At 44.8% G+C, this 23,972-nt stretch overlaps 2 protein-coding genes across 11 annotated transcripts in view; one reads left to right on the top strand and one right to left on the bottom strand.

Annotated features, from left to right (window-relative positions):
* The window catches only part of DHX30 (DExH-box helicase 30), a 41,988-nt gene extending 23,447 nt beyond the window's left edge, over window positions 1–18,541 (bottom strand). For 2 of the 9 annotated variants that reach the window (XM_074946489.1, XM_074946493.1), the window contains exons 1-4: window positions 18,156–18,262; window positions 13,453–13,507; window positions 697–827; window positions 57–167 (exon numbers count right to left, since the gene is read on the bottom strand). In XM_074946489.1, coding sequence (XP_074802590.1) covers window positions 57–167; window positions 697–827; window positions 13,453–13,507; window positions 18,156–18,209 — 351 coding nt within the window. In that variant the 5' untranslated portion in view covers window positions 18,210–18,262. Of the gene's footprint in view, window positions 1–56; window positions 170–696; window positions 828–7,798; window positions 8,031–8,353; window positions 8,562–13,452; window positions 13,508–18,155; window positions 18,263–18,357 lie in introns of those variants that run through there. The other 7 variants (XM_074946492.1, XM_074946491.1, XM_074946496.1 and 4 more) reach the window with 7 other exon arrangements.
* Window positions 18,542–18,602: 61 nt separating this feature from the next.
* Window positions 18,603–23,972, top strand: part of LOC141983395 (KAT8 regulatory NSL complex subunit 1-like) — a 139,913-nt gene continuing 134,543 nt past the window's right edge. For both annotated transcript variants that reach the window (XM_074946487.1, XM_074946486.1), the window contains exons 1-2: window positions 18,603–18,662; window positions 20,369–20,507. The gene's annotated coding sequence lies outside the window, so the exon portion shown is untranslated. The remainder of the gene's footprint in view (window positions 18,663–20,368; window positions 20,508–23,972) is intronic.

The following is a 23,972-nucleotide window of genomic DNA, read 5'->3' as shown; positions in this document are numbered from 1 at the left end:
CTGACTCTTGGCAGAGATGTCGTGGGGGCAGGGAGAGGAGAGGAACAACAGCTCACCTTGAAGAGCTGGCATGCAGCAGCTGCAGCCTGCCTCTCAGCATCGATCTTTTTGGTCCCATAGCCTTCCACTTCCACATTCTTAGGCCATTTTATGTGCAGAGTGACTTTCTGAAAAGGAGAGAAAAGCAGTGAAATATGAGAGAGTGCAGAATCCAAGCCCTCTCTCCTCTTAGTACTTGGGTGCTCTCTCTGAATGCCAGGCAAGAGAAAGGTTTAATAAATATCACTAAGAGGCTCTTATTTTCAGCTAGTACTCTTCAGTAGAGGATCTCAAAGGGCTTTTCATTTAGCCGCTTTTTACAGATGTGACAGTGAAGTGACTTGCCCACAATCACATAGTAGGACAGTGACAAAACTACAGCTAACTAGTTATGTCAAATAACCATCCTTCCACAAACAGGGAGGGTTAGAGATGGAGACTGGTTTTTATATGCATATTAAATGTGCGGAGATGAAGAACAGACGGAAGGGGGAGTATATTTGAAACACATACTACTATGCAATATGCCATTAAGAACTGCAATAGTGCTTCAGACGTGTATATTAAAAATCACTTACAACTCTGAGTATTCCTGGCCCTTTGCCACCTACACATACAAGCACTCCTCCCACAGCTAGAGGTTAATAATGGAATTACCTTTTTTCTTGGCCCGTTAGTGTGAATATACACCAGTTTGTCTCTTGCATGGGAGATCCCCAGGGCTCTTCCAATCACACTGTTGAGCAAGTTTTTTGGCTGTGGAAATTCCTTCAACAAGTCTCTTGAATCTGAAAGAACAATGGAAAAAGAATGCCATTTTAATACTCGTATAGTCCTGTTCAAAGGAGCTGGAGCATGTTATAAACTCTTATCTCACTGAAGTGCTGTAAGGTCTAAAATTATTCCTGTTTTACAGATGTGGAACTGGAAGCAGAAAGTGCTTTGCCCATGGTGTTGCAACGTGTCAGTGGAACAGAATCCAGAAACCCTGAAGTCCCCTGGGCTCTCACCACTGGAGGACACTCCATTACCAATACACCAACAGCTATTCTGGTCTGGATTTCAGGAGAAGTCAGGCAGCTATGTTTACTTATTCCACTTTCAAAAAGCCTGAGAATATTCTATTCAGATTGCCTCATGGTTAGAACTTTTGGTTTAGTGACTCAAGGACACACCATGAAAGCCAATCTAGAAACACTTTATGTTGTACAAACAAGGTTTATAAGCTTTGAGATGAATGAAAACATTTCCACGATTAAAAAAAAAATCTATTTGAAATCCATTTCTTTGGATGCAAACATTCCCTTGAAGTGTTCAGAACCTAAATACTGTGGCACTGGACTAGCCCCTGAAGCTAGAAAATGAAATAAAGTAAGTGAAACTAATTTTTTTAATTGACTTGAGACAAATACAACCCCCCCCTCCCCCAAATCAAAACTCCAACCAAACACCAACTGTAAAATGGCAGAAAGGTTACTGAGCAATAACTGCATTTTGCACAAATTGTTAGTACAAATCCAAATACTTGGGATGCACATACCCCCTCACTGCCAAGCCAATGGCTCTAGAAAGTAGTGCCTTCAAGTAATGCACAGGCTCCCCTGTGGGATCTAGATACATGGTGGGAGGTTATTTAAGGAGCTGTGGCTCCCTAACTCCACCACAGCTGCTGTCCACTTAATTTAAGTTTAGCAGCAGGACTCAAAGAAGAGGGTAAGGGAAGTGGGGATCTGTACTGAATCTGCTCAGAGAACCAGTTACTGGAATGGGACCTCTCCTTGGAGTTTGTCAGCACAGACCTCTACTTTTGCAAGATTAACTTGCACTAACAGCAACCAAGGAGGTGGGTCTGAGGAGAACTGGTTAAAGGTTGCAGAGCTGCTTACCCAAGCTGAGCATAGAGCCCAGCTGCTAAGATGAGTAATGTCATATTTTCATGCAGCACACATGTAGCAGTTTAGCAGATTTCAGTAACAGAAACATCTCCAGTCATTCTAGAGAGCCCTTAATGAACCTTTACAGGTCACCTTTAAGGCATTGGCCTCTTTCATGGAAGGTTTACAACTCTCCAGAAAGATTTGCTGAATTTCCCCTGGTCAGTCACATTTCGTCAATATGTTCCAATCCTGGTTGCTAAAAGTCAGGGATTTCAGATAACAAGAGAAAGAACCAGCTTTTCAGCTACCAACACAAAGCCTAGGAGATCTGTGAACAAGAAGTGATCTGTTCTAATCAGAGCTATTAATCTCACTCACACTCTGTGCTGTTTAGTTTTGCTGAGAGCTCTTGGTAGCACAGATATTGAGGGAAGACACATGGGAACTCCTGGCTCCAAGCCAAGAGGACAGCATCTGTCAAGAAACTGATTCGCTGCTACCTCTGGCGTACAGATAAAGGCATTTTCTCTACAGGCAGAAATATTTATTGAAGGAGTTGCCTCTGAAGTGACCAGACAGTATCATTTGCAGGCATATCTGAACATTGTTCACCACAGAAGAGACTCTCTCCTGGATCTTCTGGGAGATCACTGACAGACTGTATGTTGTACTATGGCAGATATGCTATCCTTAACCAACTCTGCAGGGCTTTCGCGTAGAGCCTGGCAAATAGTATCATACAGGTATAAGAAGCTACAAAAACTATATTATATGGAAAGGCTTTTGGAGACCACTGACCTCCCATATCCTGGATTCTGTCCTCTGGCATATAGAAAGATGCTGATCTAGAGTCCAGAACAATCCCCATGACTCCATCTAATTTTCTAGGTTTATCCTGCAGCCCAGAGACAGGAAATGTGCCCTCGCTGTCCGTAGGGTCAACTGGGTTCTTGTAGAGCTGTGCTTTCAGAATCCAGGCAAGGAGAGACCTGGATTCCTCTATGTTTTACATGGGTTACCACTTCTGTACTTACCTGGTCAAGACCCCTGGAACCATAGAGAACTACATACAGAGTACTCTGTACTGTTAAGCTCTTATTTTGGGGGGACTGAGTGGGGGGGGGGAGCGGGAAGGGGAAGAGAGGGAGAGAAAATGGTCTTTCAAGCTAAAAGGATGCCTCAAACCAATCATGTATAATTAGGGAAGGGATAATGAAAGCTAACATTGCTGTCTGATGTACTTGCTCAATTTTGTTAGCTACAATTTTCAATGGTGCCTTTTCTTAGGAAAAAATAATGTGAATAAACCCCTAACCCTGATATTTCTAAAAGAACCTCCTCTCTCACTTTGAGTAGGAATAAGGCTACTTCACTCAATAAAGTCCCATGACAGGGGTCCATGACGAGAGGGGAGGGTTGATAGGCGGCATGGGGTAACCTTTTCTAAGGATCCTCAAACTAATAGTCTGTCTACAGTAATCCCATTCTTAGGGGAAAAAGGAGAGAAACAATTCACAATCACCCCCACTAAACCCACTTTGTAGATGATGATGAGGAGTTACATGGACTGCCATCAGCAAGAATATGTATTTTTGGTCTATGATTGCCTCTGCTTTGAGAAACAGGACTCCTTTGAGGAAATCTGTGATAAGGAGCAAAGGATGAGGAGGACCTTGTCACAGGTATCTACGAAGAATAGACGTGTTTATATAATGACACCAAGGATTTTGAGATGGATCTGTAGTCCACTTCAGTGTTTAATCCACCTGGGAGCAAAGGAGAATGGTTCCTCCAAATGGCAAAATCCTCCATTTTGGCTTGTAGATCAAGATCCGAACTGCCAGCGGAGCAACAACGTATGCCTCATAGCTACTGACATTGCCACAGAATCTGCCGTGCCCAAGGAGTCACCCAAATAATCATCCTACATCTTCAGCCCCAGAACTGATGTGGTCTAATCTCATGCGGAGAAGACATGCATCACCAGAAGTATTTGAAGATGCAAACCTGAATTCCCAAGTTGCAGCGAGTGTGGTTTCCTCCCTGGCAGACTGAATTTCTTGGCACCTTCATCCAAAAGCAGAATGACATATCTCTGTGACTTCTTATCTTGTCTTTCCACCACTATCATAGACTTTTCCAGTGTTGGGCCCAGTCTGTAGCCTTAGTGAGATCTTCCATGGTGCATGGTTCCTCCAGGAGCCAGCAGAACAACAAATGTTCCATGATTTGTGTTTTGCTGCAGTCATGTGTCTCGGTTGTTGGAACAGCCCCACTTCTGCATATTGACTTTTGACCTGCCAACTCTTGTTCAGGGATGATTTAAACATTTCCAGGCCAACCAATCTTTCTCTGTGCCTCCAGGAAGGCGTTCAGCATCATCACTGAGCTTTGTGACATCCTCATCAAGTATTTCAAGCCATGTGCACCACATTTCCAGCCATGTACCCATCAGTGATTTTAAAGCAGTTATGTAGCAGTTAGGAAGCTTTTCTGTGATTGCAGCTGGCTAACTGCTGCAGTGGGACCATGTAGCGGATGTCACATATCACTCCAGTCTCTGTGACTGTCAAGACTAGAGGCCCTGATTGCAGATGGACTAAAAGGTAGTCAAAATCCAGTTGAGAGAGTTGGTACCTGACATCCCCAAGATGGATGAAATGGAGGCTGGTTTTAGTCTTTAGTCCCTAGCAGGCCACATCTGTAGAAACAGAGAAAAACTCTTCCCTTCTTGAACAGCAGACAAGTCAAGGTGGGTTATAAAAAGCACTCAGCACTGGCCTAACTCTAGAAGACAGTGGGAGTTTTACCATTGACTTCAATGGGAGCAGAGTAAGGCCAACATCAAGTGCTTTTGAAAATCCCATTCATAGCACCTAAGGTGCTATCAGCCCCAGCAAATCCAGGAAACACCAAAAATTGTTAAGTGGAGAGACTGAATGGCCTACATTCTCATGTGGGGAATAACAAAAGACTGTTAGGTTGATCTTGACTGTTCATACCTTCCACCATATCCTCTTCCTCAGAAAGAAGCTGCAAATGAGCAACAGAGATATGCAGGAAGACCAAGATGCATAGGGTCCATAAAAATTAAGGAAACCTGATGGAGAATACCCCCAAAGCATCAGACATGTGCAAGGATGAAAAGCTTGTGGCCCTCCAACACCCGCTCATGTAGATAATTACAGTAGGACTTTTCTTGCTAGAGGACTGCACACCAGCGTTCTCAGGTTGGACTCCATTACAAATATTTATAACACAGCATCACCCAGTAGGGTAGGCACAGTAAAAATAAAAGACCATGCAGACCCTGCCCCAAAGTGCTTACAATCTAAGAATGACAGCAATAATCCTCAGAACTAGGGCAGATCATCTCAAACTGGAGAACCACAAACGACAACTAGTGAGGCAAATCTGTATAGCTACAGAGAGGAAGAAAAAGATTCCTTATTGGTGCAAAACAAAATTCATGTGGATTTCAGTAACAGACCCAGAAAACATCTCAGATCAGAGATGCATTTTCAATACACCGGACCCTCGCTAGAACACACGTCTATATAGCACGAATTCACATATAATGCAGCCATGGATCCCAAATTTAATTATTTTAATTGCACTTCATTTTAACGTGGTCCCCGCTATAACACAGTACCATGCATGGATCCCAAATCCCGCGTTCTAGCGAGGGTCTGGTGTATCTGTAGTGGTTTCACCAGGTGTCAGTGCCAAGGCACCAGAATAAATTGAGCCTGAAGATATGAGTCTGACAGTGGAAGGCTTGGGACCTGCCTCCATAAGAAATACCTCAAAGTGACTTTCATGCTCCCTATGGGCTCAAGTAATAGTCACTGAGATGGAGCTCAGGCTTTCAGGGAGCCCTTAAAGACACCTTACGTGTTGAATGAGGCATACCTTTTATTCTTTCAGTGAGCATCCTGAAACAACCTCACATGCTCTGAGTCTATCACTGGAGAACTCAATACAAGGCAATGAGGATGAAAAGACTCCAGCAATCTGCTCCAGCTTTATCTGAGTCACTGTTATCACTGTCAAAGTCTGCCTGTAACACCCGAGCAGCTTTCTGGTTGGCTAGTTGGGCTTTTTGATGTCACAGAGTATGCCAGCTCGTAACAGTGTACAACCAAGATCTCACTAAAACACAAAAAGACTGCTATACCTATTATGTTTAATGGACACTTGGGAAAAATTAAGGGAAACAGAAAAACAGGGCATCTGGGGATGGATGAAATACGCAGTAGTTGTCTATAGGGAAATGAGGTGCTAAAGGAGAAAAAATGAGTTTAAAATGTCTCCTCTCCCAGTGTGTCAAACTACCCTTTCAGAAGCAGTTTGGAGTGGGGGAAGGGAGGGAATCATTTGAGTTCTAACATTTTCACTGGAAAACAGGTCAAATTGGTAGCTGTTCAACAGGCCAATTTATATGCAAGAGTTGAAAGCTGTTAGGTCATAAACTGCTACCAAAAAGATAGCGGAGCTTTTGAGGGGAAAGGGAAGTAAGTGACCAATTAGAGACAAAGAAGAGTTAAAAAAATTAAAATATTTGAGATAGAGGTATTTATATAATGTTTTTCCTACTATTTTCTCTTAACCTTTTAGTAGGAACTAATTTCCATAGCGGAAGCTCACAGAAAGAAGTCCACCCAAAACCAGGGCCAGCTCTAGCAGTTTTGCTGTCCCAAGCAGTGAAAAAAACTGTCACTGCCGAATTGCTGCCACGGACGGCAGGAGAGAGAGAGAAGCTGCTGCCGAATTGCCGCCGCCGTGGAAACTCTGCCGCCCCTTTCTGACGGCGGCCCCAAGCACCTGCTTGGAACGCCGGTGCCTGGTGCCGGCCTTGCCCAAAACACACAGGAAATTTTTTAAAAAATTGAATGTACAGGTAAACCATCATATGACAGCAATAAGCCTTCCAGGACACTTCTTGGGTAGATGAAGGCTCTCAGCCTTTGGCTATACCTCACAAAGCATCTATGCACTAGTAGCTTAATATCATGCCTGTAGTAAGCCGGTCATGGCTTATTACTATGTTTGCAAACATCCTTGAAAAAGACACAACCTTTTTAAAAAGGGTATGCGAGATTTTAACTAGATAATTGAAAGGTGTAAAAGCCTTTTTAAAATGTGTGAGGTTCTAAGTGCACAATTAAGTCAGCCCTGAATAGGATAAGGACATTAAGAGGGAAACAAACTGTAACTCAAGTGAATGTCTGCTACACGCTGAAGGATGATATGCAGAGAGGAATGCCCAGCAGGCTCTAACAAAAAGCTCATGCTCAAATAAACTGGTTAGTCTCTAAGGTGCCACAAGTACTCCTTTTCTTTTTTCTTTTTACGAATACAGACTAACACGGCTGTTACTCTGAAAGCTTCCCATATGTAATTTATGGAAGTTGTTACACAAAGGAATTTATGGTAAATGGGAACTTTTAACATCCAGCTTACTTTTTACATTTCATTTGGTTAGGACAGAGACATTAGCTGGTCAAAGGTGCCAGCCTGCCAGCTCTACAGACTGAAGTCATCTGCCCACAAAACAAGTGACCTTGAGGTAAAAGGATATGGAGCCCTTCACCACTCTCCTGAGCATCCAATCCACCCTATTTGTAAATCAGAGGCAGAGAACAGAATGAAAGTTCATAATACTGAGAGATTCACATTCAGGAAGCCCAGACCCATCCTAATCGTTATTAAAGGCAGGCTTCAGAAACCACCCCCCCAACAGACAGCTGCTCCACAGTTATCCAAGTAGCCAGGCCCAGGACTCGTTGCTGATCAGCACCAGCAGTTTCACACCCGAGTAGGGGCCACGCTGGGAGAAGAGAAGGGGCCCTAGGAAAAAGCACCGCCGTCAGCCACTTCACCTGGGCAAGCAGCAGTAGGAGAGGGACGGGACGGCCCACTCACCCGCTCGTCTCCCGTGCTCCAGACTCCAGCCAGGAATCCCTGCCCGGCAGGGTCACCCGAGGCCCCACGAGTCTCTCTGCACTGAGCACACGCAGCACCAGCTCCCCCCTGCGCTTGTTTTCCAGCCGCCGGGCCCCGAGCCCCTCAGATGGCGGACGGCGCCCTGTCCCGTCCACCCCATCCCATCCCGGGAGAGGTCTGGGCTCCCGCGCCGGGGCCGCGCGGTGCGGGGCCCGGCGCCGGGGCCTACCCGCCCTCAAGGCGGGCAGAAGCCGGCCGGCGGCCGGCCGGCGAGCGCAGGGAGGAGGGGGGTGCGCGGCGCTGGCGCGCACACGGCCCCCAGCGCTGGGGAAAGGGGGCCTCGCTCTCCCCCCACCCCAATTCCCTGGGGGACGGAATCTGCCCCCCCGGCCCCTCTATGGCGGAAGCGGGGCCTTTGCCTTTGTCGCCCTGCCACCCCCGCCTGGAGGAAGATCCGCCGGCCCATGCGGAGGGAAGAGGCTTCAGCTCACCCTTCACCATTGCGCCGGCTTCTCCCGCTCCGTCCGCTCCCGGCTCCGGCTCCGCTCCGGGCGCCGCCTCGCTCAGGGGGCCGCCCGCGCACAGGCTCCGCGTGGCGCCGCCCGCTTCCACCAGCCCCGCCCGGCGGTAGCGGCGGCAGCGCCGCGGCCCGGAAACGCCACTCACCAGCGCCAGCAGGAGCCGCCTGGGCGCCGCCATCTTGCAAGACCGCCTACTACCGGCTTCAGGCCGGGCAGGGTCAACGACGGGGGCGCCTCCTGCGCAAGGAGGAACCACCTGAACGCAGCGGCCCCTAGCGAGAAGACCGGAGCATTGCAGACAAGGAGGAGCTTGAGCACAGGAGCTGCGGTGAGCTGTCCTACCTCCACACCCTTGCCCTATAGCTATCAGCCTCCCCCAATGCTCCGACCAGGCCTCCCCCTTACCGGACACCCCCTTTCGCTCCTCCAGGCTCCCCCGCCCCTGTTTTATAGTAACTTACCCATTCTCATTCAAGGGTAGGTCAGTGGCCTTCTTGCAATGGATACTGTCCACTCCTCCCCTACCCACCCCTGCACTAGTGAGCTGCATTGAAAAGGCCAAGAAAGTAAATAGGGCTAGAAAGCAAGGGATCCCTCTCCCTGGTACAGGGGTTCTCGCCACGTCAAAGTTGAGGGAAAGGGCAGAATGGAGGAAGCGTGCACTAGTCCTGCCCATATCTGTTCTGAAGTTAAACAAAGAACTTCAAGCTCCAGGCCAAGTATGCCAGTAATTTAAATAGGACCCTTTCCCCCACCCCTTTTTATTTTTAAAGTATAGTCATATTTACATCTGACATTGTATAAATATCATTTAGCCTGCTGCTCCCCCTTGAGTGGCCCAAGGTAGCAAATCTACTCTTTGTATTATCTCTGGATCACATGCATATCAACCAGAAGCAACATAAGAGAAATTACGCCTATTAATACATGTAAGATATAGCTTTGAGGTGAGGCACTTTCTGAATACTATCTGAGCCTCGCAACAGCCCCTTACGGTAGGTTAGCATTACACAATTTTTACAAATGAGGAAACTGACCCACAGAGATGTTTATGATTCACTTGCTCATAAACCAGAAGAAGTTAGTGCAGTGCTGCGAATGGTCCCCAGATATTCCGACTTCTACTCCCCTACTCTTTTAAATACAATGTTAAAGGGCACTTAAAAAATACAGCTTCTGGGTTTTTTTTAAACTATTACAATTTGGAGAGTAGAAGACAAAAATGCATTTGCCAGCACCTTGTGTATATTTTCACCATTTCGCCAACGTAGCTTATATTCTCCCCATTTTTTTCACATAGTAATGAGACCACATTTAAAAAACAACCAAACAAACAAACAAAAAAGCAAGCAAGCAAACAGGAAGATCTGACTTCAAGAACTATACCGATCAGCAGGGAAAGTTCAGGAGCAGGTTTAGTACCTGAAAGTAATTTAAAAAAAAGATACATACTGACTATACTTCAAGTTTCCAGTGTCTCAGTTGCAATCAAACTTCATTATTTTACTAACATTTTAGATACTAACATTTGAGAATTAAAAAAATACTTATTTATATTGTTCACTGTTTGCATTTTTCTCACCTTGAAAAAAATAGATTTGGTCAGTTTTAACAATTAAATGTTTTGAGCATAAAGTTCTTAATACTGTAACATGTGGATGTCAACTACCCTACCACCGCAGGGATGCTTTAATTCCCCCACCCCCACATCAGAATTCTTTTTTTAAATGGTCAAAATATTCACATACACCTTAAATTTTATGAAGTCCATTTATAACGTATGCACTTTGGGCTACAATTAAATTGAGAGTGCCTCTTTACAGTAGTGAGTTCTATTTATATGTTAGTTTAAATGTCATTTATTAATCAGTAAATACTTTGCTTGTAAAGCAAAATTTTACATTGTTTAAAATGTGTAAAAAATCATTAAGAGGAATAAGGCTTTCAACAAATATCAGGAGAGAAAACAACTAATGTCAGGAGAGAGATAAAATAAGAAATTTAACTTTTACATTTTTCATGCAGAGGGCAGATTTTTAAAAGATGTCCGAACAGTTAAGTTAGGAAAACCCCGTATAAAAGACTTTTAACAAAGAACAGATAAAGGTGTACTTGAAAGATCTGAACACACACTAAATCACTTGTCTCAGAGGATGTGCATCTTAGGGTATTAAGCAAATTAACTAACTTACTGTATCAATGACAAATATTTCTGAAAAAATCAGGCAACCAGAGAGGCACTGGAAAAAATGCAGTACAGATTTCCAAAAAAGAAAATTGAAATGATCCTAGCAGTTTATTGCCCCATAAGTCTAACTTCTATCCCCAATATAATAATTAAACAAATATTGAGAAAAGTATGACTGGAGGATGACAACCATAAGCAATACATGGCATTGGTTCCTATAGAACAAATCTTGCCGGACAAGTTGCCCAAATTAAGGAAATTCAGTAGATGCAAATGCTTTGATACTAAACCCCATGAACTCTATTTTGAAAAATTATTTCAAATTGGTTTGGATAGAAATAGTTAAGCAAAAGTAAAACTTCTGGGGGAAATAAAAAGTGTGTGTGTAGAAGGGATTAATGTTAAATGCCAATGTATCCAGTTTATTTAACATCTTCATTGTGATCTTGAAGGAGTAAGATGTCCATTAAAGCAGAGGTTCTCAACCTTTTTCTTTCTGAAGCCCCCTCAACATGCTATAAAAACGCCACCACCCACCTGTGCCACAATAATGGATTTTCTGCATATAAAAGCCAGGGCCGGCGTTAGGGGGTAGCAAGCAGGGCAGTTGCCTGAGGCCTCATGCCACAGGGGCCCCCATGCAGCTACAATGTTCAGGCTTCAACCCCGGGTGGCAGGGCTCAGGGCCTGGGCTTCAACCCCATACGGCAGGGCTTCGGCCTTCTGCCCTGGGCCCCAGCGAGTTTAATGCTGGCCCTGCGTGGCGGCCTCCCTGAATTCTGCTTGCAGCCCCCCAGGGGGCCTCGGACCTCTGGTTAAGAACGATTGCATTAAGGAAAATCACAGATTATATTAAGTTGTTTTGAGTTATGCATACCAGTGAATGCAGAAATAATAGAGAAAGCCCTAAAGAGATGAGAACCATTGGTGGAGAATACAACAATGGAAAAATATAGCTGTACATCTCGGGAAGACTATGGAAAACACACATTCAATGGGAGGAAGAAACAGTGATGCAAAAAAAAGAAAAGATGAGAGTATTCAGCAAATTAGATATAAGTAGTAGGGCTAGTGGTTTGTCACGGTAAATTAGACAATAAGTTGAAGTCTGGTCACAGAAAAAAGGCAAGAATCAATTTATGGAAAAAATGCCAGAAGTCACAGGTTACATTATTTCAACCAAAATATCCTTTATTTTGCAATGAAAAGTGTTTAACAGCATTTAACTAATAGTTTAATACCACTCGCCCGCTGCATGCCAGTTCAGACTCACAGCAGTGAGCCGCGGCTGACCCTTCTTCTTCCCTACATGAGCCTTTGCAAAGGGGATGGCAGCAGCAGCATTGTACAGAAGATTCTTATCCAGATATGCTAGCTTCAAGACTTTCCTCAAAAAACTAGTCGTGTCACAGAATCCATGAAGTCCCTACCCCCAGTCCAGCCATGACAAACCACTAGCCCTCATGAGTTGCTGCTCTCCTTCAGCCTCCCATCCTGCCCAGATTTTTACTTGGCATCTTAAGTTTTTCCACTGAAATACAAATGTCAAATATCATTAATTTTTTAAATGATAGGATCCATGACTATTGATGACCTAAATTTTTAGCTTGACATTGAGAATGGCTAATGAAACATTATGTCACCCAAGCAGTGAATCAGAGGCATTACTTCCCAGAGCAGGGAGATAATAGACCCTTGCTGTACATTTCTGGTGCAACCATACCAGGCATACTGGATTCAGTTCTGAGCAGCTCATTTTAAGATAGAGTTACTGAAGGACATTCAGAAAAAGCAACAACAATGACCAGTGGCTGGAGGGACTTGACTTACGATGGAAGACTAAAAAGAGCTAAATCAAGAGCTTGGCTGAGCGATGACAAAAAGGGACATGATAACAGTTGACATATTTGAATTATGTAAACACGAAGGAGAGAGACTTATTGAACTAGTACAAAGGGATACAACTAAGAGTAGGAGGATGAAATTAAAAGGGAAAATTCAAACTAATTAGAACTAAACTGGATGAAGAGCTAAGTAATGCACTATAGGGAACAAACCTGCATTGTCAGGGAGATGGACTGGATGACACAGTAGTTCTTTTCCATCTCCAGCTTCTGCATGGAATGACTCTCTTACTGTACTACTTAATGTAAGTACAGATACTTCTGACATTAACACTTGTTCAGACAGCTTCCCTAGCTGAAAAGTGATTTACACTGCTGCATAAGTACTAGATATCAAACAATTATAGTTTGGAAACATTTACACTTTTACAAGTGGGGACAAATTCTACCCTTGGATGTGAGGCTCTCCTTGCAGTTAAAAAGGAAGGAATTTTCCTCCAGGGCAGATTGGAAGAGGCCCTGGAGGTTTTTCGCCTTCCTCTGTAGCATGGGGCACAGGTCACTTGCTGAAGGATTCTCTGCACCTTGAAGTCTTTAAACCATGCTTTGAGGACTTCAATGGCTCAGACGTAGGTGGGAGGTTTATCGCAGGACTGGGTGGGTGAGATTCTGTGGCCTGCATTGTGCAGGAGGTCAGACTAGATGATGATAATGGTCCCTTCTGACCTTAATATCTGTGACTCTATAAAAAGAGTGACACATAACAACTGTCAATGTGGCCACTAATTTTCTCACACATCCTTCCTTTTCAGCACATTTAAACATGTATTGGTGGCACAAACACTTAAATGAATGAGATATCAAGTCACATTGCCAGGCAGTATGGCACACCTGTCATATCATCCAGTATAGAAAAGGATGGTAAAATTATTTATGAACTGGATGTCTTTGTCCAGAGATCTAGTGCTATAGCTGATCAGTCAAGAAAAAATAATGGTGAGAGATGAGAGAGTTCCCCAAACCAACCAAGTCCTTACCTTTTCTACATGAATTCAGCGAGAACATCTCTGTCAAAGTGAAAAGATCTGATTCCTAGGAAAGCAAGAGGGTGAAGAGGCAGGAAGTTAGAATTTATATTCCTCTCTGAAATGTCTAAACCTCCACTAGCTTTTCTGATATTAACTATCTTTTAGGTGAGGAATACAGCTGAATTCTGATCAGATTCCAGTTTGAATGACTGCATTCTGCTTGGTTATAGTATCTATTATTTGAGGTCTTAAATTGCTGAATAAAGTTGTTGCACTCTGTTAAATAGCTGCTATGTTATATCTACAGGTGGGGGAAGTGATCCCTCTAAATATCAGTTCAAGTTTGTAAAGACTTTGGAAATTTGCAGGATGAAAGGTGCTACTGATTTCTAGGCATTCACATTCTAGCCATAGCAAGTCCCACTGAGATGAAATACAATATATTGATAGGCTGCTGTTGAGATTTCTCCCATGCCCTCAACACACTTTTTTTCTTAAGATTGACATACATCGGTTAATGTATTTTCCCAGTTATAAGGCACACTGAAGAGTCCTGCATTTGTTTGATGTTTCAGTTGTTTTTTGCCCAACTCAAGTTAAGAAGTTAAGCTAGCTATTTATTTTAAAATGCACTGTCCTCAATGTGGGACTAATGACATCTGATAGGGGAAAGAGAAACGCAAGGGCAACAAAACATAATTTTGGAAATAATCTATTACCCATGCCCACTAGTTCGGTTTTAGAGCATTCTTGGAATTAGAGTAACAAAGATTTCATAACAGATTTGAAGCAGATTTGTGGGTGTTCCCATTCAGATGATACTATTATTACTAGGCTTTCAAAGGGCTCCCACTGAAATCAATAGCAAAAATCCTATTGATTCCAGTGGTGCAAGAACAGCCTAAGTGCAAGAACACTTTTCTATTCTGAAAAGTGACTGTGTGAAAATGGCACCTTTCTTATACTCAACAGATCTGCTCCCTCTGTGCATGCAGAGCCAGACCTACTGATTTTGGTGATAAGAAGTTGACACTTTGGTATAGTAATTAACCATTTTTTGTGGTGAAGAAGCCAAATAACTTTGTATTTTTAATTGTCTATTTCAAAAATAGTGAAATAGACAAACATGATCCCTCAAGAGGATTGCCTGCATGGATCCATACTGTAGGTGACTGATGAGTGTACAGTGGGCACGAACGTGGTATTTTCAATAGCAGTACTTGTTGAGGTTGGACTCCTTCCTAGCCCAATGATACATAACGGCAGATTGCTTGGATGGATCCACACTGTCATCCTCAAAGAACAACAGTAACAATTGCTATAGAAAAATATTTACATATTTCTTTCAGCATTGCCTGCATGAAGACCCACTGTAGGTGATTAACAAGCAGTCCCCAGACCCAAAGAGATAAAGCTGGAGAATCTTGCTCAACTAAGGATTCCAGGATGCTCCAAATTGGATGATCCAACCTACAAGCGAAGTCCTGGTAGTAATTCAGCATGACTATCATAACATCGTTCATGGATGGAACTCTAGTTGGTAGCAGTTTAGTATGCCTCTCTGGGGATGACCATTCCTGAGACTTGGAGTAATGATCATCATAGACTTGGTACAAAATGCCTTCATGTCTGCTGATATTGGTATCTCTATTAATTCATGGCAAGTGTGGATGTTGAGTCTAATCTACTTTGACAATCTGTGAGTGGGAATGGACTGACCTCTCATTTTATCCCAATATGATACAAAATAGCCAGCTCTTGAAAACTTTAAAGTCATTAGGGAGTGACCGCTAATGGTGTCACAGAAGCATATGGCTTTGATGAGGACATCTTGGAACAGGCATATCCATGGCATCTTCTTCCTTCCATTCCTTTAAATATGACAAAGATTGAGACATCAGTTACTTGCATGTAGACTAAATCTTCAGTGAAAGATCTTGCACGATGACGTCTCATGTAAGTAATACAAGAAATTGAACCTACGTAGCCCAATAGGGCTAACGTGCCTTTGGTGTATAGAATAGGTGAGATTCATTCCAGGAGGACCATAAATTCAGAGAGAACCAGAGAGGCCTCATCTTAACTAGGACGGTCAGAAGAATCCTGAAATCAGGAGATCCAAGAGTGGATCTATGACCTCATCAATGATGACAGTAAGGTTGACTCTGATAGTTCCTGGCTCTGAAGACCAAGTCCACCAGGACAGTGCACAGAGGAAACATGGAAAGGAGAAAGAGGGGATGTGTCACTATTCAGCACCAAGGAAGGAGATATCAGAGCCAGCGAATACAGAGATCCAAAGAGATTCAGCAACAGATTAGCTCAGTTCACGAACACCACCAATGTCAAGTAATTATTCATTATTTGTATTACAGTAGCACTTAGAGATCCCCAAATGAGATGCCCGCACCCCCCCATTATGCCAGACACTGGGCAAACACATAGTAATAGATTGTAAGCCCTTTGGGGCAGGGACTGTCTAAACAGATAAGAAAGATTAAGGGTGGGAGGCGAACAAGGACACAGACGGAGAGGTTAAGTGATTTTCTCAAGGTTACATAGCATGTCAGAGCCAGAGCTCATAGTCCAGTGTTCCCTCCATTGGGCTAAGTTTCCTCTGAATGACATAGAAAGCTTTGGGAGCAGTCACAGCCTGGATCTAGCCACCCAGCAGCTGGGTATCCAAGAGCAGCACAGAGGCAACAGCCTGGATAGATGTACTCAGCATTGAGGCACCTGGAACCAACGTTCATCAGCTAGATTCAGCACCAGAACTGGAGGGTCCAATGCCAAGATCCCTAACACAGAGGATCTCGAACCAGAAACCATCAATGATACCACAGCACCCAAAACCAAGATGGAAGATCCCAAGACACTCAATGCTGCCACCAGACATTGCTGAAGACACTGACACCAAGGAAGACCTGCAATTATGGTGGCCTCATGGCTTCTTTTCATCTTTTCTGCTGAAGGAAAAGAATGATAATGAGAGATGGAGTGTTTCAAAGACTCAAGAAGTTTGCTGTTAAGACTTGATGCTGAGCTAGACGTGGGAGTTTGTATCTCTTTTTGACATGACACTGGGTTTAGGGAGAATGGAACCATGAAGCTATGGGACTTCTAACAGGCAGTTCAATGGGACATTTAGAATCAACAACATAAGATGACCAAGCCAAGTTTCTGGGTGCTGAAGCATTTCCAGGCCCAGCATTAGAACCTGACTAAGCAGAATGAGACATGCTCACACTGAAGAAGAACAGGAACCAAATATGTTAGCTGATGACAGACTTAATACAATTACAGCAGGGACACAGATAGAAGCCAGCAAACTTGACTTTAGTAATTTTTAGATAGGCCCTCAACAACATGAGAGCAGCCCAGAAACATAATGCTCAACAAAGCATTAGAATTTTTGGCCATCTCCAGTAACTATTCCTAGCTATAAATAAATCTGTATTTATATATATAGAAAAAGCTGTTTCCCCAAAACAGGCCACACAAGGAAGCAACCTACAGCACAGAGCTCTTGCTCACTGCCTATAGCAGTCAGAAAAAACTAAGCCACATTCACATCCCTTTGTATATCGTTGAGTGTAAGGGAGGTCACAAGGACACTGGCAGGGGGTTCATGCAGGCCCCCCCCGGCCTCTCCGACATTGCTATTCCAAAATTCCCAAGGCTTGCTCCTCACCTAAAACAGGGATCCATGCAGGCAATGCTCAAAGAACTGTTTTTAATTTCTACCACAGAGGCTGGTGGAGCACTGGTTCTTTAGAGAAGATTTCTATTCTCCATCACTGCCTTCTTGGGATTTCTGCTGCTAAGTTTAGTGAGGCTGTGGATGGTCACTGATGCTGGTAGGCAGCTTGGGATAGCATTGGCAGAAGGAATTCCCAAAGGTCCCTGGCACCTGCTGCATACCCAGCCCAGTCCCACTGCAAAATCCAGGTCTGTGGGCCCAATGGGGAGCCCAGAGACATAGCACTAGGCAGATGGGCTGCATGTGGAGTCAAGGAACTAGGCTCTACATCAGGGCTGAGGACCAGTGGGGTTGCAGGAAAAAGGAATCAGCTGGCAGCTTTGTTTGCCAGTTTTGCTTCCAATTCCAGATACCCATCTTGGAACCTTCTCACCTCATCCATTCCCCACAACATTATTCCCCCTGCAGCTGTTAGCACTAAGAAGGAGACACCAGGCTTGAGAAACTTCCCCAGCTCTATCAAACCAGGGCTCTCCTCTGGAGATTCCCAGAAGTGAACAGCTGCCTCTGGAACTCAGCTGTTAAAATCCACATCTCTGAAAGCTTCCCAATCTCACACAGTCTCCCCTTCCCCCACCCAATCCCACTCCAGCTCCCCTTGCCCCCCGATACAGAAGCTCAAGCACCCCCACATCACCCCGGCTCCCCTTATCCCCCCTATATGGAGGCTCAGACACACACCCCCTTGTCACCCTGGCTCCCCTTCCCCCACTATACGGAGGCTCAGACGCACTCCCCCCCATATCACCGCGGCTCCCCTTGCCCCCCCATACAGAGGCTCAGACACCCCCACACCTCACACTGGCTCCCCTTACCCCATCTCCCCCACTCCCAGCTCCCCTTGCCCCCCATCCCCATGCGCAGACACCCCGACGCCTCCCACCGACTCCCCTTGGCCCCCCCCATCGCACGCCAAGAAGCCAACACCCCCCCATCCCCACAACACACACACCTCGCCCCCGCCTGCAGGCTCAGCGCCTCCCCGCCGCACACGGGGCCGCCTCATCCCCGCCGCGCCCAGAGGCGCCGAGCCTCCCCTTCGGCACAACGCACCGGCTCCCCGCTCCGCCCCCCCCGCACCGGCTCCCCGGCGCGGAGCCCCTCCTGCCCGCGCCGCGCACACACGCAGATGCCGCCAGCCGCCCACGACGCACACGGCGGCTCGGAGCCTCCCACGGATGGAGAGATGCAGGTCCCAGGTCCCCGACACCGACCTCCTCACAACTCTCTAGCGCCGGTCCGCGACAGCCGAAACTACAACTCCCAAGAGCCTCTGCAATCCGCTTCCGGTGTGCGCACCGGAAATGAAACCTGCAACCATAGCCGATACGACCCAGGAGTGGCGGGTGGGAGCTATCCCCATGGCAACAGTTCGCGCCAATGGGAGAGAAGTAGGGCAGGGCTAGAGGCCGGGTTGGTAGTGGACGGTGGCCGTACTAGGAGGTTCGTCGGCGCTCAGGTAAGTGAGGCGGAGAGGTGCGAGGTTTTGGCCCTGTTGTCGGGCGCGCTAAGCCCCGTACCCTGCCTCAGACTGTTCCTTCGCCTCACGCCCAGTCCTGCGTCCCTCCCAACCGGCCGCGCCGCCGGCCTCGCCTCAGGTCCGCCCCCCCCCCCGTTTCCCGCCGCCGGCCTCATCTCAGGTCCCCCGCCGCTGCCCCCCCCCCCGTTTCCCGCCGCCGGCCTCGCCTCAGGTCCCCCGCCGCCGCCCCCGTCTTCTCCGCGGACGCCCTGCTTCCCGCCACCCCGCTGGCCTTGGCCCTCCTCCTCTTCACCTTCCCATCCTTAGTTCAGCTCTTCCCTGTGTTAGCTGCTGGGGCCTGGGGGGAGGTGGGAGTGAAGAGGGTATGGCAGCGTCTCACACGCATAGGCCACCACTACATATCCTTGGGGCAGTTTTTGGTCTCCGCTCTTCAGCAGCCTTTTACAGGGGATTGAATTTGTCTCCTGCCCTTGGGAAGTTTGTGCACGAATCTGTCTCTCCTTTCCTGAAGGACCCATGGGTGAAATCGATATGCTCATGTGACACCTATGGTCACATATGTGATAAACTCTTTTAATCTGAAGTTCACATCTGTCTTGGGTTATGGTCATTATGAAAGGCATAGTTCAATTTCATATTCTGTGAAAGCACCAAATGTCCCCATACCATTTTATTACCATACCAAACAAATTTTATGTTTTATACTACTGTATTGTTCAATTTATGTGGAACAGATATATTAAGATTTAAGCTAAGTACTGCCCCTGGCAAGTAGGTCATTATTTAACCTTCTGTCTTGGTATGTAACAAACTGCAAAGCTGATCTCAGACAATCTCTTGTCAATGTTTAACACCGGATGCGTTCTTATGAAGTACCTATCAAATAAGTGCTCTGCACACCTCAGAAGCTAGGCCCATTATGACTACCAACCTGCTACTCCTGTGAGCAGAGGCAGTTCTTAGGCAACTAAGCTTCTGCTTGTGGGCATACCTACTCCTGTCTCACTCTCGGCGTCCTGATGCCTATCTCACACCTAAGTCCTGGTGGGATCCTCAAACCAGGGGAAGATAGGTGTTTCCCCCCATCTATCTTGCCTGTGGGGCATGTTCAAATGGGCATGCTCAGAGGCTGCTTAACTCTACACAAAACAGCTGGCATAGGAGGAGCAGGGCTACTCCCTCATAATTTTCAGCGGAGGCGTTAGGGTGCTCACATGGGAAGTGGCAGATCCTGGTTAAATTCCCTTCTCTGCATGATGAGAAGGGATCAGAACAGGGGTTCTCCATCTCAGGTGATATTTAACTATTGGACTATAGGATATTCTGATGTGGGTCTCTAATAATTTAATTAAAGTGGAATATATTTAACAAATATTGGGTGAGAGTGAGGATCACACAATAATCTGGTGGTTAGGACACTCTTGGGAAACTTCTGTTCAAATTCCTTCTCATCAGGCAGAGGGGCTAATTGAACAGGGGTCTTCTACATCCTGATGAGTAGCCTAACTACTAGACTAAAGGTTATTAGGAGAGCTCCTTCTCTGTATCCATACATATGTATACTTTTTTAAAAAGTAATTTGTTTCTCCATTACATTTGTAAAATTCCTTTCTTGTCCACATAATTAAAACTGCATCAGAAAACAAATGCTTGTTTTCTTATTTTTTTTAATTTTTCCCTTCCAGGTTAAATGCTAAGCTTGAAAAACGTATTCCAGTTCCAAACTTTTTGCTGTGGCTTACAGTGCAGAGCTTTGCTTCTCCCAGTCAGACAGAAAATGAGTGGAACAAAATGCGATGGGACAGGCAAGGGAGTCACATGAAGGTAAGAAATGTCTGACTACTGGCATCCGGCTGACTACTGGCTAAGCAGCAATTCTGCTGAAAAGGACCTGGGGATTGCAGTGGACGAGAAGCTGGATATGAGTCAGCACTGTGTCCTTGTTGCCAAGAAGGCCAATGGCATATTGGGCTGTATTAGTAGGAACATTTCCAGCAGATCGAGGGAAGAGATTATTCCCCTTTAGTTGGCACTGGTGAGGCCACACCTGGAGTATTGTGTCCAGTTTTAGTCCCCCCTCTACAGAAGGGATGTGGACAAATTGGAGAGAGTCCAGTGGAGGGCAACGAAAAGGATTAGGGGGCTGGGGCACATACCTTACGAGGAGAGGCTGAGGGAACTGGGGTTATTTAGTCTGCAGAAGAGAAGAGTGAGGGGGGATTTGATAGCAGCCTTCAACTACCTGAAGGGGGGTTTCAAAGAGGATGGAGCTAGGCTGTTCTCAGTGGTGGCAGATAACAGAACAAGAAACAATTGTCTCAAGTTGCAGTGGGGGAGGTCTAGGTTGGATATTAGGAAACACTATTTCACTAGGAGGGTGGTGAAGCACTGGAATGGGTTACTCTAGGGAGGTGGTGGAATCTCCATCCTTAGAGGTTTTTAAGGCCCGGCGTGACAAAGCCCTGGCTGGGATGATTTAGTTGGTGTTGGTCCTGCTTTGAGCAGGGGATTGGACTAGATGACCTCCTGAGGTCTCTTCAAACCCTAATATTCTATGATTCTTATCTCCCATAACTTTCATCCAACTTCACTCACAACCGAGGCAAAATCAGGCAATTCTGACTTTAGAATGCATCCAGAATGAACAGAGATGGCAGGAGTATAATGTATGGGGTGGGAAGAGAGACTTTGTGGTTTTTTGGTATTGCACTTTCATTTGTTCCTCTATCTGATTAGCAGGGAGCTTCAAATATAGCCCACTTTACACTTATTCCAGCTCTTGAATAATTATGAGAAAAATGATTGAACCAGGTTTGGTTAGGTCTGGAGACTGGGGGACGGCAGCCAAAAATATTGAATTAGGCAACATTTATCCCTCTGAGACCTCTACAGATGGGCTGTATATGAAGGAATAATGTTAATGAAGAGTGAGCACCTATCCTTTGGGTTTGATTTCTGAATGCTCAGGATTTTGAGGGTAAAATAGACTGTGTGAAGTAAACTTAAGAAAAGTTACTGGTTTGGAGTGGTGTAGGAAGGGGAGCTTTACTGCTTATTAACAAAGAGGGTATAATAGGGAATTGCCAGAAGGTGCCATTATTTTAAACATTAGGCATGTTCAGTTACCAGTGCTTCTCTGTTTCCTTGAAACATGCTGGCTACAGAGTACAATATTTGCCCAAGCTTCCTTTAAAATATCTTGCAGGCTTTCAATATTTCATTTCCAAGCATTGTTAATTTCTAAGGAGTAATTCAGAGGTACCAAAGTATGACCTGAAGTCTAAATGCAGCTCACTGCTTCTTTTTCCTTGTAACTGCAAAATGAGCACAAAGCGGATCATCTTTTTGATTATTTTTTTTTTAACTGGTGCTAACGATCACCAACAATCAACTTCTATTCCCAAAATTTCAGTACTGGGCTAGAGTAAGAAACACTTATGTCTATGTATCTTCAACACACTTACCTAAAGAAAAAAATAACAACCCCCAAAGTCATAAACATGAAACTGAATCTATCCATAATGAATCAAGTTCCAAACACAACATAAGCAGTGAAAATAAATTAGATTTGTCTAAAAAAATCTTCAATTTTAGGCCTTCAGGGCTATAGGCAGTGAAGTGTGTTTTGGGTGTGGGGGTGTGTGTGCGGGGGGAAGAGTGGTAGAACACTGCTTATATCTCACTTTCCTTGCCCCTTTTGGTGGCTTCTCCTCTTTCACCCCCGATCATTAAGGCTAAGATTTTGTCATTTTTAGTAAAAATCACGGACAGGTCACGGACAACAAACAAAAATTCACGGAGCCCATGACCTGTCTGTGACTTTTACTGAAATTAACTGTACAAGTCTCCTGGCAGAAATGCACAGCCACAGGGTAGGAGTACATGGCCGTGGGGTGGGGGCGCATGGCCCTAGAGGCGGCCCCCACCGCAAGCCACGGGGTTATGTGCAGAGCATATCCCTGGCTCCAGCCCTTGCTTCAGCTGAAGCTGAAGCAGTCACAGAGGTCCAGTAAAGTCACAGAATCTGTGACTGCCGTGACCTCCGTGACTAAATCGTAGCCTTACCGATCATCATTAGGCTTCAGATTTTTCAACCATTGAGACAAATGAGAGCAATTGACGCTATTAGGCCCTGACCCTGCAAACTGCTTTAGGTGCAGCATCGGAGTCTTCACATGTAGAACAATTTATATAATTAGGGTTTCAACACTATTATGTCAGGCTGTCTTTCAGCAGACTGTCATGTGGTCCTATATCTGGTCATTCAGGTGACTTTCTTTATAATTCTAGACTATATATTTAAACTTAACAATGAAATAATTTCAATAGAAACTCTTACAGCCACTAGAGAGGTCCTGGATGGAGTGGCAACTGAGGTCACACAGAGTTAAAATAAAATTTGTTATGGTGGCACAGTTTCTCCACCATAATCCAGGTTGCTCCAGAGTTTCCATTCTAACAGGGTTAATAAAGTTCTCTATAAACTGTATATTTTGAGTTTGAGGATTAATTTGAAAATCTTATTGTAGTTTTTGAGGTGCTTGAAATAACAATAGCTGAGCCACTAAATAATAGTGACCATAAAGTAGTGAAATTTACATGTCACTGACTAGGGAGAAGAAAGATAAGTTTAAAAAGGGAGACTTCAATAAAATAAGGAATCTAGTCAAAAAGGCCATGGAGTCAAAAGTAAAGAAAACAAATGCCTTAGATTTGGCACGGATGTTTGCTATATAAGGAAACAATACTCTAAGAATACATGCATGCCTATGAACAAAAAGGAAGCAAAAAAGCAAGAAGTAAACCAGTATGGGTAAATTACAATGTTCAAGAGATTACTCAAACTCAGCCAAAATCTTTCAGAATTTGGAAATCTAATTGTAGTGAAACTAATAAAAAGGAGCATAAACTAGCAGGCAATGTTGAAGACAGAAATTAGGAGGTCTAAGGTGAAATTTGAAGAGCAAATAGCTAAGGTATAAAAACAAGAAATTTTTAAAATTGATCACCAGAAAGCCTGGAAAAAAAATTGAGTGTGCGGGATCACCAGGAATTAAAGGGAGCAAATAATGAAGATAAACAAATTTCACAGAAATCATTTATTTAGCTTCTCAGCATCATTCTTGATGGCAGAGAAGATGAAGGAGATATCTACTCTCTTTCGGTAATATAGATGAGGTATTATCAAAGATTGCTGCCAGAAGAGTTGATGCTGGAACAAATTGTTAAATTAAAAGCTGTAAAAATCACCAGGCACAGTTCGCACATCCAAGTGTTCTGAAGGAACTT

Source organism: Natator depressus, chromosome 2 (assembly GCF_965152275.1).
Source record: "Natator depressus isolate rNatDep1 chromosome 2, rNatDep2.hap1, whole genome shotgun sequence".
Classification (NCBI taxonomy): Eukaryota; Metazoa; Chordata; order Testudines; family Cheloniidae; genus Natator; species Natator depressus.
This window is presented reverse-complemented; position numbering and strand designations above follow the sequence as displayed.